The 26,383-nt window shown below is 43.6% G+C and overlaps 1 protein-coding gene across 2 annotated transcripts in view; it reads left to right on the top strand.

Moving 5' to 3' along the window:
* The window catches only part of kdm5a (lysine demethylase 5A), a 390,488-nt gene that overhangs the window by 188,772 nt on the left and 175,333 nt on the right, over window positions 1-26,383 (top strand). For both annotated transcript variants that reach the window (XM_068051114.1, XM_068051113.1), the window contains 3 exons: window positions 1,764-1,958; window positions 9,239-9,420; window positions 20,245-20,369. In XM_068051114.1, coding sequence (XP_067907215.1) covers window positions 1,764-1,958; window positions 9,239-9,420; window positions 20,245-20,369 — 502 coding nt within the window. The remainder of the gene's footprint in view (window positions 1-1,763; window positions 1,959-9,238; window positions 9,421-20,244; window positions 20,370-26,383) is intronic.

The raw sequence follows: 26,383 nt of genomic DNA, 5'->3' as shown, positions 1-26,383 counted from the left end.
CCCAGGGAAACTCACTCCTGACTGTATGCCTGCACTGAATGATGATGTCTGGGACATTGGCTGCAAAGTATGATTCAGTGACTGTTGCTTGACTAGTCTGTGGGACAGCTCTTCCAATTTTGGCAGAAGTCCCCCGGATGTTAGTGAGGAGCATTTTGCAGGGTCAACCCGGCAGGATTGTCGTTTCTGGTGCTTTGGTCGATTCTGGATAGTCTGCCCGGTTTCATTCTTCGTTGATTTTTTTTTTGCAGCTGTTTCATTCAGCTGAGTGGCTTGCTAGGTTTTTTCAACGGGCAGTTAAGAGTAAACCACATTGCTGTGGATCTGGAGTCACATATAGGCCAGACCTATAAAGATGGCAGATTTCCTTCCTTGAAGGGCAATAGTGAACCAGATTCTAGATATGGTCTCGCCAAGGCCAATGCAGTTTTAAAATGAACATCTGGATGTATGTTATATACCTTACTATAACATTCCAACATTCTGTGGTTGTATTTATAACTGCCTGGGAACATTCTGCTGCTGGGTTTAGTGACCTAACTGCCAAACCCCCAAAATCTCTCACCTGCTCCAACAACTCAAGTATATTTCCACTGCACACAATTCCAGATCTACCTTCCCTTGCCCAATCTCATCACTTTACATTTTCCTGTAATAAACTGTGTCTGCATTTCTCTTCCCACTGTTTGAGCTTGTCAAGATGCTTTTGAACTTGTATGCTTTGGTGTTTAGCATTTGCCATTGCTTCCAATCAGCTGTTGTCTACTTTGGACACTTTGGATATAATTCCATTTAATCACTTGTATTTAATTTTTCCCATTTCCCAAACCAGTGTGTCAGTGTCATGGCCAATTAGAGGCCAGTTAGTTCTGTCGGCCTGTGCTGGCTGGGTCTGGGTTGAGGTTGGTTCAATTAATTTTCCCCCTACAGCCAACAGTGCCCCTGATTTGCATTCAGATCCCAGAGGTGAAACTATTTTTATTTGTTTTATCAAGTATTCAAAATTGTTATGGCGATCAGATTTATTTGTGTGTTTGAGAGAAACAACATTAATATAAGGGCACAATCTTCCATGGTTTTTTTTATTGTTTCATGAAATATCTGAATTTTAAAAGGTTTATTAACTCACACTCAGATACTGTGGTAAATATGCACATTAGTTGAATCTGTGTATTTCTTGGCCCTTCTATTAAAAAGCTGCATTGCAAACGGATGGAACAGAGTACCCATTTGATATTTGAGATTGAAGAGTTGATTGTCCAATTGAGACAGGCACAACTTCATTTGTGGAACTGTGCTATGTAAGAAAAACACTTTTCTGGGAAGCTATCAAAATTATTTACTTAGCTATTTCTGGCGATCTCTTGCAGATCCTTTCATTAGAGACATGCAGCATTTCTTCCCTTCCCACATCACTGCACTCCGTTCCTCCAAGCTCTATAAGTAATTCATTCCACAGGACACCAGCTAGTGTTTTTCAAAGTAAAATATAAAACTGTCAAAAATGAAGCAAATTGCCCTTAACACGCAGATCCCTTATTTCCTGCTTCCCATTTGTATCATTTGGAATTATGTGGAAGAGAGTTACTTCACATGTTTGGGACCACAGTGTTTTGAGATGGTTGCTTTACTGCATTCCAGAATGTGAGCTTCTGTCTGTTGCCAGTTGCACTGGGTAGATGTGGCATCACTGGAAGTATAGTTAGCACTGGACTGCCATTTGTTGGAATGCAGTATTGATTCTTCAGTTTCATTGACTTTAGCTCCCCATGGGCCGTCAGTGTGTCAGCCATTACCGGCGCCTGCACCGATATTGTGTGTTCTCACATGAGGAGTTGATCTGCAAGATGGCAGCTGATCCAGAGGGTTTGGATGTTGAGCTGGCTGCAGCCGTCTACAAGGAGATGATGACCATGATTGAGGAGGAGACAAAGCTGAGAAAGGCAGCCTTCCAAATGGTACGTAAGGATATATAGAATGATAGAATTATACAGCCAATTATCGGGAACAGTAGCATAATGGTTATATTATTAGACGAGTAATCTGGACCCCCGCGCTAATGGTCCAGAGACATGGGCTGGAATTTTATGTGGAGGTGATGTCCCTGCCCATTGGCTGAAAAGCCGGGGATGAGCCCGCATCTGCCGAGCCTGGAAGCCACACCGCTATTTTGCATGGCGCTGGCCCTTAATTGGCGACAGTTGGGGACTCCGCTCCTCTGAAGCAGGAAGTCCTGCCTCTAAGAGCTGCTGGCCAACCAGAGGGCCGGCAGCTCTTCCGCCTCAGCAGCGCTACCGGGAGCTGTGACTGCACCTACCGAGAGGCAAAACATGGACCTTGGCCTCCGAAAAGGTACATGTCCTTGGCGAGGTACGACCCCAATCAGATAGGCACCGGTGAGGGGGTTGATGGTTCGGAGTGCAGGGTGCTGAGAGGGGGCACACCCCAAACCGGAAGGAGGCCACCGGGTATTAATTGGCGACCTCCCCAGGTACCACAGTGCCCGTCCACCAATAGTAAAGTACCAGCGGTGACTGGAAGAAGCCCTTAAATGGCAATTAGTTGCCCCTCGAGCTGTGCTCAAACAGCTTGGCTAGGGTCACGGCTAGTTCTGGAATTCTTCAGTACTACAGCCAGGATATTGTCAGGGCTGTCGCCTTTGCTGTATCCAGTACCTTCAGCTGTTTCTTAATATCACGTGGAGTGAATTGAATAGGCTGAAGACTGGCATTTGTTCCCTAGCTACTGACTCCGTCCCTCTTTCTGGCTACTGTCTGAGGCTGAACCAGACTGTTTGCACCCTTGCTATCATATTTGAACTTCCGACCACATCGCCGCATCATTACTAAGACTGTCTAATTGCACCTGTGTAACGTCATCTAACTCCACCTCTCCTCAGCTCATCTGTTGCTCAAACACTCATCTGTGCCTTTGTTACCTCTAGACTTGACTACTCCAATGCTTTCCTGGCAGACATCTCATGTTCCACCCTCCGTAAACTTGAGGCCAACCAAAACTCTTCTGCCCATTGACGTTAGGCTGACTGACCTGTAATTATTTGATCTGTCCCTTCCTCCCTTTTTAAGCAATGGTACAATGTTAGCAGTCCTCCAGTCCTCTGTCCTTACTCACACCAAGTCCTATTCTCTCACCACCCTGTGTTTGCTGCAAGTTATCCCTGATTCCCATTGTTTTCAATTTTACTGGAGCTCTTTGATGCCACCCTTGGTCAAATGCTGCCTTAATGTAAAGGGCACTCTCTCTTGCCTCACCTCTGGAATTCAGCTCATTTGTCCATGTTTAGAGCAAGGCTGTAATGAGGTCCAGAGCTGAGTGGAACAAAAACAAAACATGCTCGCAGTACTCAGCAGGTTAGGTATCATCAGTGGAGAGAAAAGCAGAGTTAATGTTTCAGGTCTGTGACCTTTCATTGACCTGAAACCTAAACACTCTTTTTCTCTGCACAGATGCTGCCTGACCTGCTGAGTATTTCCAGCATTTCTGTTTTTTGTTTTCGATTTCCAGCATCACAGTATTTTTCTTTTGTGTTGTCTGGAGCTGAGTAGTCGTGGCAGAACTCAAACTTTGTTGAAAGCCTTGCTAAAATCCATGTATACGAGATCAAACACCCTCATCAACTCTCCTTGTTACCTCCTCAAAAGATTCAATCAAGTTAATCAGACATGGCCTTCCTTTAAGAAATCCATGCTGACTGTCCTTGATTAATCTGTGTCTGTCTAAATGGCTTATACTGTCTGTCAGGATGTTTTTCAATAACTTGCCCAGCATTGAGATGAGGCTGAGTCGGCTGCAATTACTCAGTTCCCCTTCCCCCCTTTTTAAGCAACGGTACGATGATAGCAGTCCTCTGGCACCATGCCTGTAGCAGAGAGGATTGGAAAACGATTTCCTCCCTCGCTTCTCTTAGCAGTCTGAGATACATTTCATCCGGTCCTGGTGAGTTATCCACTTTGAGATGCTAAACCCCTTAGTATTTCCTCTCTCACTATGTTTGTACCTTGCATTGTTCCGTGCTGCTGCTCCTTAACCTCAATGTCTGCAGTGGCCTCCTCTCTTTTGTGAAGGCAGACGCCAAGTATTCATTAAGGGTATGTCCATGTCTTCCGCCTCCACATGAGTTACCTTTTTAATCTCTAACCAGTCCTACTCTTTCCTTCGTTATCCTCTTGCTCTTTGTGTATTTATAAAACATCTTTGGATTTTCCTTGATTTTTACTTGCCAATTTTTTTTTATGCCCTCTCTCTGATTACCTAATTTCCTTTTTAATATCACCCCTGCACTTTCCATACTCCTTTCTAGAGTATTGAGCTCTCTGTATCCCACATAAGCTTCCCTTTTTTGTCTCTTCCTACTCTGTATGCTCTTTGACATCCAGGAGGTCTAGATTTCGGAGTCCCTTTTTTTTTCTTTGTGGAAACATTTTTTTTAATTCATTCTTGGGATGTGGGCATTGCTGGCTAGGCCAGCATTTATTGCCATCTTTAATTGCCCTTGCACTGAGTGGCTTGCTAGGTCATGTCAGAGGGCAGTTAAGAGTTAATCACATTGCTGTGGGTCTGGAGTCACATGTAGGCCAGATCAGGTAAGGATGGCAAATTCCCTTCCCTAAATGACATTAGCGAAACAGATGGGTTTTTAACAACAATCGGTGGTGGTTTCATGGTCGTCATTAGACTAGATTATAATTCCAAATTTATTAATTGAATTCAAATTTCACCATCTGCTGTGGTGGGATTTGAACCCATGTCCCCAGAGCATTAGCCTAGGGCTCTGGGTTACTTGTCTAGTGACATTACCACTACGCCACTGCCCCCCCTGAAGAAGTGTGACTTGACATCATCCTTGAACGGCCTAGCACTACCCTTTTCTAGACTCCCCCATCAGAGGATATAGCTTCTCTCTATCTACCCTATCAGTCCTTTAAACATCTTAAACAGCTCCATGAAATCGCCACTTAATCTTCCATATTCAAGGAAAGACATGCCCAGTCTACGCCATATGTCCTCATACTTTAACCTTTTTAGCCGCAGTTTCATTCTGATGAATCTCTGAGGCCCTCCAGGGCCACTATCTCCTTCCTCAGGTGCAGTGCCCAGAACTGACTTCACTACTCCAGTTGGGGTTTCACCATAGCTCGGTATATTTGTAACATAACTTGCACCCCTTTGTATTCCAGCCCCTTTGAGCTAAAGGGAAATATTCTGTTAGCCCTTTTAACTATTTTTTTCTACCTATCCACTAGCTTTTACTGATTTTTGTATTTGAACCTGTAAATCTCTCTGTTCATCCACAGTTCCTGTCTTCTCATCAAACAGACACTAAATCACACATCCTGCAATTTCAACAGAGGCCAAGCAGGCCAGTCAGCGAAACTGTACCCTGGTGCATTAAACTCTAAAGTATTCTGGGAATGAAGAACTTTGAACCATTCTATTATTTCTAGCTATAGTACAAATTCACTAATCATTCATCAATAAAAAGAAAGCAAAAACATTAATCATGTGAGATTAAATCAAATCCTAATCCTACTTATAGATGTCTAGACAACTCTGGTATTTTACAAAGTGAATGACTTCTTGCTTTCCCCACATTGAACTCCAACTTCCACAGGTTTGCCCACTCACATTCTATCAGTGCCCCTTTGCAACTTTCTGCCCACATCTACATTCTTTCCTGTGTCATTTAACTTGGTATCATCAGTAAACTTATACATACAGCTCTCTTCTCCTTTTTCTAAGCCATTTCCAAACATAGTGGAAAAACTGGGGCCCTTACATAGATTCCTAGGGGATATCACTAGTCACATCCTGCCAGTAGGAGTACCTACCCATTATCCCTACTCTTTATGTCCTGATCAGAGAACTCCTGTACGCTGATAATGCTGCGCTAGTCACTCATATGGAAACTCAGCTACAAAGACTGATGGACTGTCTCTTCCATTTCTGTTACTTGTTCTCCTTGATTATAAGTGCCAAGAAAACCGTGGTCATGGGACAAGGTGTTGCATTTCTGCCCCAATCACACTAAATAACATCCCACTGGAAGTTGTTAGCAAGGTCTGCCACCTTGGGTCCACGTTACAGACAATCTGTCCCTTGATGCAGAGCTCGATACACGCATAGGGAAAGCAGCTACCACCTTTGGCTGACTCGCAAAACGCACAGGGGATAGGACCAAAGCTGGTGGTTTATGAGGCCTGTGTTCTCGGTACCTTGCTGTATGGCTGTGAAACACGGGCGACTTAGAGCTACCAGAAAAAGAAGCTCAATAATTTCCATTTTTGCTGTTTGAAGTGCATTCTGGGTATGTCCTGGCAGGACAAAATCACAAATGTGGCAGTCCTCTCAATGGCAGAGCTCCCAAGTGTGTTGGCGCTAATCAAACAGAGGCGGCTTCGGTGGATTGGACACGTCCGCAGGATGGAAGACAGTCGCACGCCCAAAGACGTTCTGTATGCCGACCAGTGGGCCGCCCAGAGGTGTGCTTCAAGGATGCTTCCAAGCATTACATGTTGGCCCTAAATGTCGACTATCGCACTTGGGAGTCACTAGCTGGTGAAAGACGGAAATGGCAGTTGCTGCAGCAGCTTGGCAACAGGCACTATGTCAAATAAAACACCTCGCAGCATCACTTGGCAGCTTCAAGTGCAACACATTGCAGCTGTCAAGGATTGGCCTTCACATCCATCAGTAAAGGTGCACCAAGAGAAGACACCCCACCTAACTGGATTGTTTGCTGCGTGTCCGTCATCTTTTGTAGATGGAAGCATGCCAACCAACTGTGTCCTGCCTCCTAACCCATTCCCTATCCAAGCCAATAGGTTGCCTCCAATTCCATGCTCTCTCATATTTGTGAAAATTCGTTTGTGTGGAATGTTGTTGATTATCTTCTGGAAGTCCATAGAAATAACATCCGTAGATGTTCCCTTATCTGCTACATTTGTTAACTCCTTAAAAAATGCATCTCGGCTCTCATCAATCCATATTTATCCAAATGCTTAGTCATTCTGTTCCTAATAACAGATTCTTGTAACTGCCCCACAACTGATGTTAGACGAATAGGCCTGCAATTTCCTAACTTATCTCTTCCATCCTTCTTAAAATAATGGAGTGAAATTGTCAGATTTTCAATTCAAGGGAACAGTTCCTGAATTGAAAGTGTTTTGGAAGATCATTACTTACACATCAACAATTGCCTCACCTATTTCATTTAGTATTTTAGCGTGGAAACCATTGGATCATGGAGATTTGTCTCAAGGCAGAGACATTTCCTGCAGATATTGCAATCTGGGATAGTCTCACTCTTCCCAAATCCCACATACTGCAGTCCTGACACACTGCCCGTGCTGCCATTTCTAATCTTTCATTATATTAGTTAGCAGTAATATATTAATACATCATATTAAAATATGATGGTGAGAATTTTAAATTTGAGTCATTGTTGGACTGCCAGCAAATGTAGGTCAGCAAGCTTGATGGGTAAATGGGATTGGATGTGAATTAGGATGTGGGCAGCAATGTTCAAAATGAGTATAGCAGCTGCATGTCATTGAGAGGGAACTCAAAATAAGCCAGAAATAAGTTAGGTGGCACATTCTGTAAGACCTGTGCCATTATTGAAGTTTGCAGGGAAGTTCTGAATAAAAGTCTTAAATTTAAATCTTAGGGTAGTACTATGCAATTGAACAGAAAGATTTATTAGAAGAAAAATATACAAATTAGTTTCACTTTTCCTTTTAATTCTTGCCAGTTTTTTGTTCATTCTTTGCAAGTAAAAGTTGTAGGTGCGGGATTTGTGCTTTTTTGACAGATAAAGATCTTTCTGGGTCAAATTACCAGTTTCTATGCATTGTCAGGTATATATATACTTTATAGGCACATGGGTTTAGTTCTCCAGAGTTTTGCTGTAATCCATGTTAGTTTAATGCAGATTGTAATAGTGTCAGAGTGATCAGTTGTTTTCAGACTGTACAGAAGTGTACAGTGTCGGTATTAGGGCCCCTGTTCCTTTGACCTCAACCTGGGTATAGGGGCCATAATTTCAAAGCTTGTAGATGACAAGTAACTCAGAAATGTTGTAACAGTGAGGAAGATGGTAACAGACTTCAGGAAAACATAGTGGACAGAGCAGTTTAATGCAGAGAAATATGAAGTGATGCATTTTGGAAGGAAGAATTAGGATAAGCAATCTAAACTAAATGTACAATTTTGAAGGAAATGCTGGAACTGAGAAAGCTGGTTGTGTGCATATGCAAATCTTAAGGTGGCAGGACAAGTTGTTAAGGTTGTTTTTAAAAAAGCTTACAGGATTTCTGTGAGTCTATGAGTTTGTGAGTTCTGTGATTCAGGGAATCTTGGCTTGACAAACAGAGGCATTAAGTACATAAACAAAGAAGTTATGCTAAACCTTCATATCACTGGTTCGGCCTCAGCTGGAATATTATGTCCTATTCTGGGCAGCACACTTTTGGAAGGATGTAAACTCCTTATAGAGAAGATTTACCATAATAAGCCCTACAGTTATGTAGAGAGAGCAGAGAATCTGGGATTATGCTTCTTCGAGCAAAGAAGCTTAAGGGGAGATTTAATAGAGGTGTTCAAAGTTTTGAGGGGTTAAGTATGTACAAGCCCTTTCCACTGGCAAGAGTTACCAACCGGTAACTGGAGGACATAGATTTAAGGTGATATGCAAAAAATGATGGAAGGGAGATGAAGAGATTTTTTTGATGTAGCAAGATGTTATGATTTGGAATGCGCTGTCTGAAAGGGCAGTGGGAGCAGATTCAATATTAACTTTCAAAAGGGAATTAAATAAATACTAGAATAGGCTAAATTTACAGGGCTATGGAGAAAAGGACAGGGGTTGGGACTAATTGGATACCTCTTTCAAAGAACCGGCACAGGCACAAAGGGCCTTCTTTGCTGTAATCTTCTATGAATTCCATTGGTAACATAGTATTTTTGTCTTTTTTCTATATATTATAAACTAAGATATGTTTACCTTTCCCTATTTTCACTGTTTCTGATACCTCTTTGACAATATATTTGGTCGTCTGACTTAATATCTCCTGATGTAACTCAGTGTCATATTTTGTTTGTAATAATGCTCTTGCGAAGCAACTTGAGGCATTTTATTACATTAAAGGCACTAGATAAATATAATATAGGTTGTTTCCAGGTCCACAAATTTAATGGATAATTTTGTATCCATTTCTAGGGTATAGTTAATTCTGAACAGGAGGCATTTGAGCTGTTACCAGATGATGAACGTCAGTGTGAGACGTGCAAGACGACATGTTTCCTGTCCGCTGTTACCTGTGCCTGTGATTCTAATAGGCTTGTGTGCCTTTATCATGTTCAGGATCTGTGCAGCTGCCCAGTGAAGAACCACTGTCTCAGGTAAGTTAGGTTGTGATGTGTTTCAGTACATCTGAATGAATAAGGATTTGCAAAAAGTTTCACAAGCAAATCTTTGTTTGGGCATTCTGATATTGACCATTTTGTCTGCCATTGAGCTTCACTTGTGGAAATGTTCTTTTTGTAGCTTGTGGTCACTTTGATTATGTAGAAGGCCCACTGAACACTAGGTTCCTTGAGTCTAAAAATAGAGGCAGGACATCTCGAAACCATGGAATGCACTGCATGTGAGGGCTCCGGGATGCTTTCTTTATATTCATTCATGGGATGTGGGCATCCCTGGCTAGGCCAGCATTTATTGCCCATCCCTAATTGCCCTTGAGATGGTGGTGGTGAGCTGCCTTCTTGAACCGCTGTAGTCCTTGGGGTGTAAGTACACCCACAGTGCTGTCAGGAAGGGAGTTCCAGGATTTTGACCCAGCGACAGTGAAGGAATGGTGGTATAGTTCCAAGTCAGGATGGTGTGTGGCTCAGAGGGGATTTTGCAGCTGATGGTGTTCCCATTAATCTGCTGCCCTTGTCCTTCCAGATGTTAGAGGTCGTGGGTTTAGAAGGCACTGTTGAAGGAGCCTTGGTGAGTTGCTGAAGTGCATCTTGTAGATGGTACACACTGCTGCCACTGTGCGTCGGTGGTGGGGGGAGTGAATGTTGAAGGTGGTGGATGCAGTGCCAATCAAGCAGGCTGCTTTGTCCTGGATGGTGTCGAGTTTCTTGAGTGTTGAAGATGCACAAATCCAGGCCAGTGGAGAATATTCCATCACACTCCTAACTTGTGTCTTGTAGATGGTGGACTGGCATTGGAGAGTCTGGAGGTGAGTTACTCGCCACAGGATTCCCAGCCTCTGACCTGCTTTTGTAGCCACAGTATTTATGTGGCTGGTCCAGTTCAGTTTCTGGTCAATGGTAATCCCAAGGATGTTGATGGTGGGGGCTTCAGCGATAATAAGGCCATTGAACATCAAGGGGAGATGGTTAGAGTCTCTCTAGTTTGAGATAGTCGTTGCCTGCTACTTGTGTGACGTGAATATTTCTTGCCACTTATTGGCCCAAGCCTGGATGTTGTCCAGGTCTTGCTGCATCTGGACACGGGTTGCTTCAGTATCTGAGGAGTTGCGAATGGTGCTGAACATTGAGCAGTCATCAGTGAACATCCCCACTTTCGACCTTATGATTGAAGGAAGGTCATTGATGAAGCAGCTGAAGATGATTGACCTTAAGACACTGCTCTGAGGAACTCCTGGAGTGATGTTCTGGGACTGAGATGATTGACCTCCAACAACCACAACCATCTTGTTTTGCACTAGGTATAACTCCAACCAACGGAGAGTCCCCCCCCCCCGATTCTCATTGACTCCAGTTTTGCTAGGGCTCCTTGATGCCATACTTGGTCAAATGCTGCCTTGATGTCAAGGGCAGTCATTCTCATCTTGCCTCTGGAGTTCAGCTCTTTTGTCCATGTTTGGACCAAGGCTGTAATGAGGTCAGGAGCTGAGCGACCCTGGTGGAACCCAAACTGAGCATCAGTGAGCAGGTTACTGCTGAGCAAGTGCCGCTTGATAGCACTGTCGAGGATTCCTTCCATCACTTTGCTGATGATCGGGAATAGACTGATGGGGTGGTAATTGGCTGGGTTAGATTCATCCTGCTTTTTGTGTACAGGACATACTTGGGCAATTTTCCACGTTGCCGGGTAGATAGAACATAGAACATTAAAGCGCAGTACAGGCCCTTCAGCCCTCGATGTTGCGCCGACCTGTGAAACCATCTGACCTACACTATTATAGAACATAGAACATTACAGCGCAGTACAGGCCAGTACAGATGCCAGTGTTTTAGCTGTACTGGCACAACTTGGCTAGGGGCACGGCTAATCCTGGAGCACAGATCTTCAGTACTACAGCTGCCAGGATGTTGTCGGGGTCCAGAGCCTTCAGCCGTTTCTTGATATCACGTGGAGTAAATGGAATTGGCAGAAGACTGGCATCTGATGCTGGGGACCTCAGGAGGAGGCCGAGATGGATCATCCACTCAGCACTTCTGGCTGAAGATGGATGCAAATGCTTCAGCCTTGTCTTTTGCACTGATGTGCTGGGCTCCCCCATCATTGAGAATGGAGATATTTGTGGAGCCTCCTCCTCCTGTTTAATTGTCCTCCACCATTCACGACTGGATGTGGCACGACTGAGAGCTTAGATCTGATCTGTTGCTTATGCGATCGCTTAGCTCTGTCTATCCCATGCTGCTTCCACTGTTTGGTATGCATGTAGTCTGTGTTGTAGCTTCACCAGGCTCACCTCACATTTTGAGGTATGCCTGGTGCTGCTCCTTGCATGTCCTCCTGCATTCTTTATTGAACCAGGGTTGGTCCCCCGGCTTGATGGTAATGGTAGAGTGGGGAATATGCTGGGCCATATGGTTACGGATTGTGGTTGAATACAGTTCTGTTGCTGCTGATGGCCCACAGCACCTCATGGATGTTTGAACTGTTTGAAATCTATCTCATTTCGCACGGTGGTAGTGCCACACAACATGATTGAGGGTATCCTCAATGCAAAGACGGGACTTTGTCTCCACAAGGACTGTGTGATCGTCATTCCTACCAGTACTGTCATGGACACATGCATCCTTGACAGACCCAGTCTAGCAGCTATGTCCTTTAAGACTTGGCAAGCTCGGTCTGTAGTGATGCTACCGAGCCACTCTTGGTGAAGGACATTGAAGTCGCCCACCCAGAGTACATTCTGTGCCCTTGCTACCCTTACTGTTTCTTCCAATTGGTGTTCAACATGGAGAAGCACTCATCTCCTGGATAACCATATGTGCAAGAAATGTCGTCAGCTGGAGCAGCTTGAGCTGCGGGTTTCAGAGCTTGAGCAGCAGCTAGAGTCACTGAGGTACATCCGCGAGGTTTAGAGTTTCATGGATTGCATGTTTCTGGATGTGGTCACCCTGCAGCTTAAGGTTCTGCTGGCAGAGAGTGAATGGGCCCAATAGTCAAGGAGGACCAGGCAGGAATCCCCTGAGTGCATCTCGCTGTCCATCCGGTATTCAGTTCTGAGTACTGGTGAGAATGATGGTTCCTCTGGAGAATGCAGCCAGAGCCAAGTGCACAGCACCACAGCTGGCTCAGCTGTACAGGGGGCAGGAAGAAGACTGGGAAATCAACAGTGATAGGGGATTCGATAGTTGGGGGAACAGACATGGGTAGAAAGAGGGATGAGGTTCTGTAGGCAGATTTTAGACAGGTAGGAAAGAAACTATCAAGCGGGACCTGAAAGGTGGTAATCTCTGAATTACGCCCAGTACCAAACACTAATGAGTATAGAAATAAGAAGGTAGAACAGATGAATGTGTAGATGGAGAGATGGTGCAGGAGGGAGGGCTTTAGATTCCTAGGATATTGGAAACAATTCTAGGGAAATGGGCCCTATACATGCCGGATGGGTGGCACCTTAATAGAGCTGGGACCTTGCAGGGCAATTTGCTTGTGCTATTGGGGAGGGTTTAAACTAACTTGGCAGGGGTGTGGGAGCCAGGAAGGTTTTTTTTATTTGTTCATGGGATATGGGCGACACTGGCTAGGCCAGCATTTGTTGCCCATACCTAATTGCCCTTGACAACTGAGGGGCTTGCTAGGCCATTTCAGAGGGCAGTTGAGAAACAATCACATTGCTGTGGGTCTGGAGTCACATTTAGACCAGACCAGATAAGGACAGGAGATTTCCTTCCCTAATGGACATTAATGAACCTGATGGGTTTTTACATGGCACCATTACTGAGTCATAGAGTTATACAGCACAGAAACAGGCCCTTCGGTCCACCGTGTCCGTGCCAGCCGTCAAGCTCCTATCTATTCTAATCCCATTTTCCAGCACTTGGCCCGTAGCCTTGTATGCTATGGCATTTCAAGTGCTCATCTAAATACTTCTTAAATGTTGTGAGGGCTCCTGCCTCTACCATTTCTTCAGGCAGTGCGTTCCAGATTCCAACCACCCTCTGGGTGAAAACATTTTGCCTCAAATCCCCTCTAAACCTCTTGCCGCTTCCCTTAAATCTATGCTCCCTGGTTATTGACACCTCTGCTAAGGGAAAAAGTTTCTTCCTACCTACCCTATCAATGCCCCTCACAATTTTGTATACCTCAATCAGGTCCCCCTCAGCCTTCTCTGCTCTCAGGAAAACAACCCTAGCCTTTTCAGTCTCTCTTCATAGCTGAAATGCTCCAGCCCAGGCAACATCCTGGTGAATCTCCTCTGCACCCTCTCCAGTGCAATCATATCCTTCCTATAGTGTGGTGACCAGAACTGTACACAGTACTCCAGCTGTGGCCTAACTAGCGTTTTATACAGCTCCATCATAACCTCCCTGCTCTTATATTCTATGACTCAGCTAATAAAGGCAAGTATCCCATATGCCTTCTGAACCACCTTATCTACCTGTGCTGCTGCCTTCAGTGATCTATGGACAAGTACACCCAGGTCCTTCTGACCCTCTGTACTTCCTAGGGTCCTACCATCCATTGTATATTCCCTTGCCTTGTTAGTCCTCCAAAATGGATCACCTCACACTTCTCTAGATTACCAGATGACTAGCTTTCAATTCCAGATGTTTATCAATTAATTGAATTTATTACTTAAATTTAAATTCCACCAGCTGTTGTGGTGGAATTTCAACCCGTGTCCCCAGGGCATTAGCCTGGGCCTCTGGATGACTAACTCTGAGATATTCCCACTATGCCATCGTAATGTTAGAGATAAGTTGCAAAAGGCATTAGGAGAGACAGCTAGCACTAGAGTAAGAAATAGTAATGTATTGGGTGGGGTCAGAATAAGAGGGAATGCCGTAAGGCCGAACTTCAGTTTACATGGAGTGCAGTGAATAAGGTTGGTGAGCTGCAGGCACAGGTAGCCTCGTGGGAATATGATGTCATGGTGATAACAGAGACCCGGTTCAAGAAAAGGACAGGACTGGATACGAAATAATCCTGTATACAAGGTGTTCAGAAAAGATAAGGAAGGAAGGAAAGAACGATGTGGTGGTGTTCATTAACGAGAACGTTACAGTCCTGGAGAGAGAGGATGTCCTCGAGGGGTCAAGGACAGAATCTATTTGGTTAGAACTAAGAAACAATAGAGTTACCATTACTTTGCTGGGTGTATTCTATAGGCCACCAACTGGTGGGAATTGTATAGAGATACGAATTTACAAGGCAATTAGATGCAAGAACTATATTTATAATGGGGGACTTTAATTATCCTAATATAGACTGGGTTAGTAATAGTGTAAAGGGCAGAGTGGGGAAGAGTTTCCTGAAGTGTGTTCAGTCGAATTTTACTTGATCAGTATGTTTCTACTCCAACGAGGAACGAGCCATTGCTGGATCTAGTTCTGTGGAATGAAGTGGGACAAGTGGATCAAGTGTCAGAAGGGGAACATTGAGGGGACAGTGATCATACTGTCATGAGGGTTAGGTTAGCTGTGGAAAAGCACAAAGAGCAATCCGGAGTAAAAATAAATAATTGGGGCCAATTTCAGTGGGATGAGAACAGATCTGGCCTGGGTAACTTGGAATCTAAGATTGGCAGGCAAAACTGTAAGGAACAATATCCTGCCTTTAAAGTGGAGATTGTTTGGGTACAATCAAGGTACATTCGAACGAGGGGAAAGGTAGGACAAACAAAGCCAGAAAGAGATGAAGCAGAAAACAGATGCCTTTGACAGATGTTGGATTGATAATACAATTGAGATCCAGGCAAAATATTAAAAGTTCAGAGGGGAAGTGAAAAAAAAAAGACCAGCAAATAGAGTATGAGAATAGACTAACAGTTAACATAAAGGGAATTTAAAAGTTTTCTATAGGCGTAGAAATATTAAAAGGCTGATAAAAGGAGTGGAGCTGATAAAGGCCCAGAAAGGAGATTTACCCCTGGAAGCAAAGGGCATGGCTGAGCTACGAAATGAGTAGAGTCATAGAGCACAGAAACAGGTCCTTTGGCAATTGTGTTGGTGCCGGCCATCAAGCACCGATCTATTCTAATTTTTAATCGCTTTGCTAACTCCCTAAACTCAGCCTGCAAGACCTCATCCCTCTTTCTTCCTATATCGTTGGTACCAATGTGGACCACGACCTCTGGCTGTGCACCCTCACCCTCCAGAATGCCCTGTAGCCGCTCGGTGATATCCATGACCCTTGCACCAGGAAGGCAACATACCATCCTGGAATCACATCTGTTTCCACAGAAACGCCTATCTGTTCCCCTAACTATAGAATCCCTTTTCACTATTGCACTCTTGTATTTTCTCCTCCCTCCCTGCACAGCTGAACCCATGGTACTCTGGTCATGACTCTCGCTGCACTCTCCAGAAGAACACTGTCTCCCACCGGTACTCAGAACTGAATACCGGTTAGAAAGTGGGATGCCCTCTGGGGACTCCTGCACGACCTCCCTTGACCTTCTTGTCTAGCAGCCACCCAGCCCCTCTCTGCCTGTGCTCTCTTAAGCTCCAGGTTGACTACCTCCTGACATGTGCTATCCACATAGTTCTCTGCCTTGTGGGTGTGCCACAGTGACTCCAGCTGCCGCTCAAGTTCTGAAACTCGGAGCTCAGGCTTCTGCAACCGGTGACACTTCCTGCAGATGTGTTCATCAAGGACACGTGCGTCCACGACTTCCCATTTGCCACAGGAGGCAAATTCTGCTTGGCCGAGCTGCCCTGCCATTACTTAGCTTTACAAACTAACTATTGCTAATGTAATAAGTGGAATAACTTACCAGTTACTTGCCAGTCAGCTTCTTCCCGTGTACCGTGGAGGCTGAAAAGGCAGAAAAGAAAAGAGCACCTCTTTCCTCTAGTCAGTAAAATCCCTCACACACAACTCAGAGCCTGACTGTCCAAACAGCACTTTTCTAAGTAGTAATTATTAATAAGTTACAGCACTTAAAACAAAACTTTAGTAGTACTAACCTTATCACTTACCAACCAGTCAGCTTACAGATTTCCCGTGATGTCACTAAGTTTTTTTTATCAACCTTCAGCCCCATTAATTTCTCCAATACAACTTTCTTACTAATACTCATGTCCTTCAGTTCCTCATTACTCCTCATCCTTTGGATGTCTAGTTCTGGGCGATTTCTTGTATCTTCGTTAGTGAAGACAGACACAAAAGTAATCATTTAGCTTCTCTGCCATCTCTCTATTCCCCATTCTAAATTCTTCTGACTTTGCCTATAATGGATATGGGGTAAACCTTTCAGGACTGAAATGAGGAGAAATTTCTTCACCCAGAGAGTGGTGAGCCTGTGGAATTCGCTACCACAGAAAGCAGTTGAGGCCAAAACATTGTATCTTTTCAAGAAGGAGTTAGATATAGCTCTTGGGGCGAAAGGGATCAACGGATATGGGGGAAAGCAGGAACAGGCTACTGAGTTGGATGATCAGCCGTGATCATAATGAATGGCAGAGCAGGCTCGAAGGGCCGAATGGCCTACTCCTGCTCCTATTTTCTATGTTTCTATGACCCACTTTTGTCTTAGCCAAACGCTTCCTTTTTTCATACCTGTGAAATTTCTACTGTCTGTACTTTGCATCTGTCTTTACAAAGGAAGAAGATGCTGCCAAAGATGTAGTGAAAGAGGAGGTAGTTGAGACTGGATGGGCAAGAAATTGATATGTTTTCAAGAAGGAGTTAGATATTGCTCTTGGGCCGAAAGGGATCAAAGGGTATGGGGGGAAAGCAGGAACAGGTTACCGTGTTGGATGATCAGCCATGATCATAATGAATGGCGGAGCAGGCTCGAAGGGCCAAATGGCTAGCTGTACTTCAAGTTGCTACGTCACCAGGACCAGATCAGATGCATGGATACTGAGGGAAGTAAGGGCGGGCATTGCGGAGGCATTTGGCCATAATCTTCCAATCATCCTTAGATACAGGGGTGTTGCCTGAATACTGGAGAATTGCAAATGTTACACTCTTGTTCAAAAAAAGAGGCTGTAAGGATAAGCCTAGCAACTACAGACCTGTCAGCTTAACATCAGTGGTGGGAAAGCTTTTAGAAACGATAATTCGGGACAAAATTAACGGTCACTTGGACAAATCTGGATAAATAGGAAAAGCCAGCACAGATTTGTTGAAGGCAGATTGTGTTTAACTAATTTGATTGAGTTTTTTCATGAGGTAACAGAGTTAATGAGGGTAATGCACTTGATGTGGTGTACATGAGCTTCCAAAAGGCATTTGATGAAGTGCCATATAGCTTGTCAGCAAAGTTAAAGCCCATGAAATAAAAAGGACAGTAGCTGCATGGATGTGAAGTTGGCTGAATGACAGGTAACAGAAAGTAGTGGTGAATGATTGTTTTCTGGACTGGAGAATGGTACATAGTGGGCTTCCTTGGGGTCAATATTAAGACCACTGGTTTTCTTGATATATAGTAATGACCTAGACTTGGGTGTGCAGGGCACAATTTTAGAATTTGCAGATGACCCAAAACCTGGAAGTATTGTGAACTGTCAGGAGGATAGTGATAGACTTCAATGGGACGTAGGCTGGTGGAATGGACAGACAGGTGGCAGATGAGATTTAATGCAGCAAAGTGTGGAGTGATACATTTTGGTACGAACAATGAGGAAAGGCAATATAAAATGGGATGAGAGGGGATCTAGCCAAGGTAAAATGGAACCAAAGACTGACAGGAAAAACTGTAACAGGCAGTGGGTGATCTTTGAAGAGAAGATGCTTCAGGTACAGGCTAAGTATATTCCAACAAGGGCTCCTTGGATGGTGGGGAGGGAGAGAATATGTTGAAACAAAAAAAAGATGGTGTATGACGTATGTCAGGTGAATTCTTCAAGCGAGAATCAGGCCAAATACAGTAAGATGAGAGGGGAAGTGAAGAGGAAAATAAGACTGACAAAGAGAGAATATGAGAATAGAATAATAGTTAACAGAAAAGGGAACCCAAAAATCTTCTACCAGCATGTAAATACCTCCTTTAGTCCTGCAACCAATCCCAAATGATTTGGGCATCCTTTTCTTCCCTTAACCCCTCTAATATCAGTTCCACTTCATGAAATTGCCTCTTAATTTTCTCAGACTTTTCACCTGTTTTAAACTCCAGCTGTTTAAACAAACTTTTGATGTGTCCCTCAACTTTTCACCTTGGACTTGGTGTCCATTACTTCGTTCCGTCTCTCTAAACCACCTTGGGCTTTTAAAAAAACATGTATATTTTGAGATATGGGCAACACTGGCAAGGTAACTGCCTCCCCCTTTTTTCAGCTTTACTTTGTATTTTTTATTTTTATTTCATTTTATTTTAGTTGGTTTCATCATTACACTTTTTTTTAACCATGTGCCTGCCCACTTTTTTTTTCATGTTTTTGCTTTTGGCTAGGGCTTTCATTATTCTGTCATTTAACACCCTCTCTGCACTAAAGCTTTGTCTTTCACCACACTCTTAGCACACTTTGTCTTTGCCCCATGACCTCCTTGTCAGTTATTCTCTGTGACCCTCTGTCCTATTAACACCTTTCCATTTGTTCTCTTTTGCCCCACCCCCACTTTATTTGCTTAAAACCTATTGCATTTCTAACCCTTGCCAGTTCTGATGAAGGGTCGCTGTCCTGAAACGTTAACTCTGCTTCTCTCTCCACAGATGCTGACAGACCTGCTGAGTATCTCCAGCGTTTTTTGGTTTTCTTTCAGATTTCCAGCATCTGCTGTATATTGCTTTTATTATAACATTTGCACCAAGTCAACCACATTGTGTTAACTGGGTAGGGATGGTTGCTTCTCTTCTCTAAAGAACATTTGTGATCCAGTTGGGTTTCTAGGATGATCAGTTTTCATGGTGCTATATAAATACATGTTAATGATAGTAGGAATGCAGATAGATTTTCAGCAGGCATCCAATAAGGTGGAGGTTTCTTACAAACATTCTGGTGTATGGTATACAATGCTATGTTCCAGGGTGTAACGAAAGTTAATTGACAAACAGGAAATTAATGACTCATAGAATAGTGCAGCACTGAAGGATGCCGTTCGGCCCATTGAGTCCACTGGCTCTTTGGAAGAGCAATTCTGTTACTCCCACTCACCTGCTCTTCCCCATATTCCTCCAATTTTTTTCTCCTTCATTTATCCAATTTCCTTTTGAAGGCTCCTGCTGAATCTGTATCCAGCACTTATCAGCCAAATTCTAACCACTCATGTAAAAAAAAGTTTTCCTTCATGTTGCCTCTGGTTCTTTTGCTAGTCGCCTTAAATCTGTGCCCTCTGGTTTGCCAACTCTTCAGCCATTGGAAACAGTTTCTCTTTATTTACCCTATCTGAACCCTCTGTGATTCTAAACACCTCGATCAAATAAATCTTCTCTTAGCCTTCTCTGCCCTAAGGAGAACCATCCCGGCTTCTCCAGTCTAACCATGTAACTGTAATTCTTCATCCCTGGAGCCATTGTTCCCTGTTCTGTTCTGGTTCAGGTTAATGGGTGTTGCTGAGATTGGAAGTGGAGTATCCTGGGGGTTCATGCTGGGTCCACTTTTGTTTTGGAAAAACATTGAAGATTTGGACTTGGGCGTAGGGAGATTTGCTGATTGCATAAAAGTAAGGAGAGTTGACAAACAACAGGGAGGATTGTACAGGTTTTGAGGACACAGACTGGTTAGTGCAATGAGCAGACAGGTGTAGTTGCAATTTAACATAGAAATGTTTAAGCTGATGCATATTTGCAAGAAAAGTCAGGAATGGGAGTATACACCGAGTGTAAAGATGCTGAAGTGTTTCTTTTCTCTCACCAAAACTAGGTACCGTTACACACTGGATGAGCTCCCATCAATGCTTTATGGTGTGAAAGAGCGAGCTCAGTCATATGACACCTGGGTGAGTAAAGTGAGAGAAGCCTTGGAAGCAGAACTTAATCACAAGAAAGGTGTGTATTTTTTTATTCAGTTGCTTTTCTTCATTTTATGAATACTATTTTTTTTGTTCCCCCAACAACCCTGCCTGCTTACACAACACACATTATCTCCTGATTGAGTGGTAGACTGTTTCTCACCCATTACTAATTCATTTCAGCCATTCTGAACAGTACAGCTTCCCCAAACATGGATAATCTTTGGCAAAAATAAGAACTTGGAGATGGAATTCTGAGACAAGTTTAAAAAAAAAACTCATTTTATAAGTTCCCAAAATAATATTTATCCTAGAGTGCTGAGAGAGACTGTGGAGGATATTTGTGAAGCACTGTTATGAGGGAGTAACTGGAACAGTGCCACTGGAAGGTTTCACTGGATCAGAAATAGGCCAATCGTGTACCCATAATCAATAAGGATGATAAAAAAAAACGCAGACAACTACAAACCCTTAGTCTTTTTTCAGTCCCAAGTAATGGACTCAGTTATTGGAAGTGTATGTGTGGATTATTCGTTCTTTAATAGCCTGCTAACTTGTCAATATGGAGTTGGGAGTGGGGGTGGTTAGATCCTTGTTGACCAACTTGATCCTCCTTGTACTCTTTGAGGAGGTCGCATCCTTTACTGACAACAGAAAGCCCTACAACATGTCCAAAGACTTTAGAAGGCATTTAACAATATTCCACATAAAAGGCTTTCCGTTGAACTCAGCAGTAAAAATTCAAGTTACATTTTTGCAGTGAATAAGTACTTGATTTAAAGGTAGCAAACAGTGGCTATTTTTGGAGGAGTTTTTTCAGTGTGGTGAGTGTATTCAGCTGGATACCCCAGGGATCAGTGTTGGAATCATTATTGTTTATAATTTACAGTGGGTGACTTGGACTCAGAAACTCAATGCAAAATGGTTGGATTTTCAAATGATACTAAACTATCAAAAAGAATCTGCGGCATCCGCTGACATTGCAGAATGAGTGGCATTAAAGTGGCAGAATAGTGGCTGATATTTAATGTGAAGCAGTGTCAATTACTGCACAAAAGATGGTAAAATAAGCAGCAGATGTGCTCAATGAATGGTATCTAGTTCTAGTCAAGGAAAACAGTCAAGTATTTGAGACAATATCAAGACACAAGGCTGATTCTTGGGGGCCAAAGGTGTGAGTTGTGAGGAAAAATTGGAGCAGTTACAGGCACAGAGGGTTGTCAGTTCAGAGAACTCTTCTGATATGTGTGGAATATTTTATGTGGACCATCACGAGCCTTCAGTGTATCCAAGTGCTAGAAAATTGATTATCTGCTTAAGTAGGAATTGGCGACATTCAGGGAGGCTAAGCGGTTTCTGCAGCAATGGAGTGGATGTACCTCCCAGAATGTGATCAGCCAAGAGAGCCGAGAAAGAGAGATGGTGACCATGCACAGGGGCAGGAGAGGGAGATCTGTTTCACAGGTGCCAGGGCGCTTTGAGTCACTGGAACTATTCAATAGATATTGAAAGGGAGGTGCCGTTTTCAAGTTTTCTCCAGGCGGGAATAGGGTATGCAAACAGTAGAAATAACACTGATGTACTTTCCACCCCATTGTTGCCTACTTTGTGGCTAGCACCATTTTAACAGTGCACGTTCCAGGTGGGATCCTCACAAATGGCATGGATCTGGGGAGGGGGTGTTGTTGGGGGTTCACATGATCATATTCGAATCCCAACTTGATATTAACCATAAATATTTGAAATCCTGGCTATCAACTAACCTGCAAGGTAAAACTTGATGGTATTGGTTCCAGTGGCACAGGCTGCTTGATGTAAAGAGGTCATGAGATCCAGGCAGTCACATCATTGCCATTTGTGTGCTAGTGAGCTTGTTGAAGTCACACTGATTTGGCACTTTCCATATTGCATATTTGTGATACTTTCTCTTGCTTACTCCAAGTAAGTAGTTAGAACTTATGTTGGGTGGAGCTCTGGCTGCATTTTACTGGGCGTGTGAGGGGGAGGAAAAAGAACAGTAGCAGAAGCCCCAACATGCAGAACAAATGGCAGATGGCCCTCTGAGTAGACATAGGTGAGGGGGCCTACTTGCAGAAGGCCTTACCTACTCTACAGGATGTACAGGGCAAGGGTGACCTTTCTAGGTATGTCTGAAAACTGTGTCTGAGGCGGCTATGTCTGGCAGGATCTAATGGCTGTAAAGGTGGCTACAGCCCTCAGGATTATAACCCTGAACATTTATTGTATCTTATTATCACATAAGCAATTTGGATGGGGGCCAAATCACTGGAACTCCAGAAAGCTCACTAGCATACAGGTGGCAATGAACTGAATGATTTTTAGATTTAGATTTAGAGATACAGCACTGAAACAGGCCCTTCGGCCCACTGAGTCTGTGCCGACCATTAACCGCCCATTTATACTAATCCTACACTAATCCCATATTCCTACCGCATCCTCACCTGTCCCTATATTCCCCTACCTATAATCGGGGCAATTTATAATGGCCAATTTACCTACCAACCTGCAAGTCTTTTGGCTGTGGGAGGAAACCGGAGCACCCGGAGGAAACCTACGCAGACACAGGGAGAACTTGCAAACTCCACACAGGCAGTACCCAGAATTGAACCCGGGTCGCTGGAGCTGTGAAGCTGCGGTGCTAACCACTGCGCCACTGCGCTCGTAACCTCTAAATCCAGCAGTCTGTGCGTCTGGAACCAAGGAAACCTAAAAATCAGTGAAGGGGAGGAACCTAGTGGATTAAATGTGAAAAAATCTCCATAAACTATTGTGGAAACCAGTAGAGCTAAGTGAGGATATTTGCAGAATTATTACAGCACAGGAGGCCATTTGGCCCACTGGCTGTCTGAACAATTCACCTAGTGCCATTCACCCGCCTTCTCCCATAACCCTGCACGTTCTTCCTTTTGAGGTAACAGTCTAATTCCCTTTTGAATTCCTCGATGGATCCTGCCAGCACCACAATCTCAGGCAGTGCATTCCAGACGTTAACCACTCACTGCGTGAAAAAGTTTTTCCTCATGTTGCTTTTGCTTCTTTTGCCAGTTGCTTTATACCTGTGCGCTCTTGTTCTCAATCCTTTCATGAGTGCAAGCAGTTTCTCCTGATCTATTTTGTCCAGGCCCTCATGAGTTTGAATACCTTTATCAAATCTCCTCTCCGCCTTCTCTAAGGAAAACAGGCCCAACTTTTAGCTTCATAACTGAAGTTAGTTGAGGAGACGAAAATTATGCATTAGTCCTACTTTTCTGAAACTCATTTGATTCAGGAATTGTGCCCTTGGATTGGAAATGTGCAAACCTGATAAATAAGATTGCCCAGTTTAATGTCAGTTGTGGGGAAGTTACTGCAATGCATCATTGGAGACTAAGTGACTGAGCAATTGGACAGTTATCAGCCGATTAATGAGATCAACATGGATTTGTGAAGTGTATTTAATATAGATGAATTTTTTGAGGAGGTCACTAGCATGGTGGACAGGGGTGAAAGTTATATTTCAGTTCTAAAGAGCCATGGTCAGATCACATCTGGAGTACTGCTTTCAGATTTACTCACTGTACCTAAGGAAGGATATATTGAATTTGGGGGGAGTGTAGCAAAGATTCATTAGAATTTTTCTAAGTCTTAAAGATAGTTGTTTGGTAGTACAGAACTTGAGAATCGCTGAAAATAGAGACATGTTGTCAAAGCTTTTCGTCTTACACTCATCAGGACAATCATAGAGTCATAGAGAGATCCAGCACTGAAACAGGCCCTTTGGCCCACTGAGTCTGTGCCGACCATCAACCACCCATTTATACTAATCCTACATGAATCCCATATTTCCTAACACATCCCCACCTTCCCTCAATTCTCCTACCACCTACCTACACTAGGGGCAATTTACAATGGCCAATTTACTTATCGACCTGCAATTCTTTGGCTGTGGGAGGAAACCGGAGCACCCGGCGGAAACCCACGCGGTCACAGGGAGAACTTGCAAACTCCGCACAGGTAGTACCCAGAATTGAACCTGGGTCGCTGGAGCTGTGAGGCTGCGTTGCTAACCACTGCGTCACTTGCCGCCCTAAATTGCAAGAATAACCAATGTAAGGAAAAACAACAACTTATACTGCATGAGAAGAGAGTACTGATTGGTTGGCAAGTGAATTCTGATTAGTAGAAGCGTTGCCATGGAGCATGCAGCAGTTTATAGTGACTGGCAGTTAACTGCCAAGCTTTGTTTGAAATTTAAACCAGGCAGTTTGACAATCTTAAATTGGTTGTCAGTGTAATTCTTAGCACACTGCAGATTATTTAGCAAATGTTGTCCCATCGCGGAATCACCTCTAATGTTGGACACTCTGTTTTGAGCTTTGCAAGCACGGACTGGTTGGGTACAGCCTGTATCTTGCCCATTGCGAACAGCAGAAGGGACATGTTGTTTGATACGATCCACCAGTCTTTGGAACGTACAGCCTATATACCTAGCATCACACTGGCATTGAAATTCATATATCACATTACTCATTTGTGTGATCGGCAGGACGTCTTTTTGGCTTGACCGTAGCAATTTAAGATTGTCAGTAGGGCTCGCAGTGTGGTGCATCTGCGCGTATTGGAAGCTGCATGTCTTAATACACAGGGCCCTGTTCTTTGCAGCCAGAAAGAACATGTGCACACATTGCGCCTGTTTCAGCTGAACAAAATAAGTGACAGCCATTTACTGGTTCATTCCTCAGGGCAATGTCCTGACCAATCAGTCAAGCTGCCTGGTTTAAATTTCAAACAAAGCTTGGCAGTTAACTGTCAGTCACCATAAACTGGTGCATTCTCCATGGCAACGCCTCTACCAATCAGAGTTCACTTGCCAACCAATCAGCACTCTCTTCTCATGCAGTTTAAGTTGTATTTTTCCCCTATGTTGGTTATTCCTGCGTATTGTCCTGATGAGTGCAAGATGAAAAGCTTCGACAACATGTCTCTATTTTCAGCAATTCTCAAGTCTTTAAAGACTTAAATTATGAAGACAGATTGCAAAAACTTGGGTTGCATTCGCAAAAAGGTCTGGAGTAGATCTGATCGAGGTGCTTAAAATGATGGACGGATGCAATAAGGTAGGCACAGGGGAAGTATTTCCTCTGGTCGGACAGTTCAGAACAAGAGGGCACAATCTTAAATGTAGTGCTTGCCCATTCAGGAATGAAATCAAGATGCATTTTTTTTTTTAAGCACAAAGGGTAGCAATAGAAATCTGGAACACTCTCCCTCAAAAAGCTGTGGGTGCAATTTTCGAGACTGAGTTCAGCAGATTTTTATTTGTTAAGGGTATCAAGGGATACAGATCAAAACTAAGTCGATTGCATTGAAGTACGAACTGATATCATCAAATAGAATGGTGGAACAGGCTCGAGAAGCTGAATGACCCACTCCTGTTCCTATATTTCCATTAGGCATATGGTATAAGGGGAAATGCAGCAGTACGGATTGCGGGTTTATTGATGAACAGGAAACAGTTAGGCAAATTGGATCTTGTTTAGTTTGAAGAAAAGTTGGAAGTGGTGCTCCCCAAGGGTCAGTGTTGGGTTCACCTTTTATCTTGGTTTATATAAATTAAATCCTAATATTAAGCCTTACGAACTCCTTCCTACTTTCAATACCTTGTCCAGACCTAAGCCTCTGCTTGCACCTCAGCTCTGGTGGGCAGTGATATTCCCCATCAGTAATGGAGCCTTCAGCCATCTTTCCCCACGTGCTCAAACACCCTTCCAAAACCCACTGTTTTTCTACCTGTCTATCATACCTTCAAAATCATTCTTAAAGCTAAACAATATATACTTAATGGCACAGCTCGAAAGAGTATGCAGGAACAGAGAAATCTGGGGGTGCATGTGCATCGATCTTTGAAGGTGGCAGGCCAAATTTAGAGAGTAAAGGAATGGCATTTTGGGCTTCATAAATAGAGGCATTGAGTACAAAAGCAGGGAAGTTATGCTGAACCATTATAACATGCTTGTTAGGCCCCAACCAGCATATAGCATCCAGTTCTGG

Source organism: Heterodontus francisci, chromosome 18, assembly GCF_036365525.1.
Source record: "Heterodontus francisci isolate sHetFra1 chromosome 18, sHetFra1.hap1, whole genome shotgun sequence".
In the NCBI taxonomy this organism is placed as follows: domain Eukaryota; kingdom Metazoa; phylum Chordata; class Chondrichthyes; order Heterodontiformes; family Heterodontidae; genus Heterodontus; species Heterodontus francisci.
This window is presented reverse-complemented; position numbering and strand designations above follow the sequence as displayed.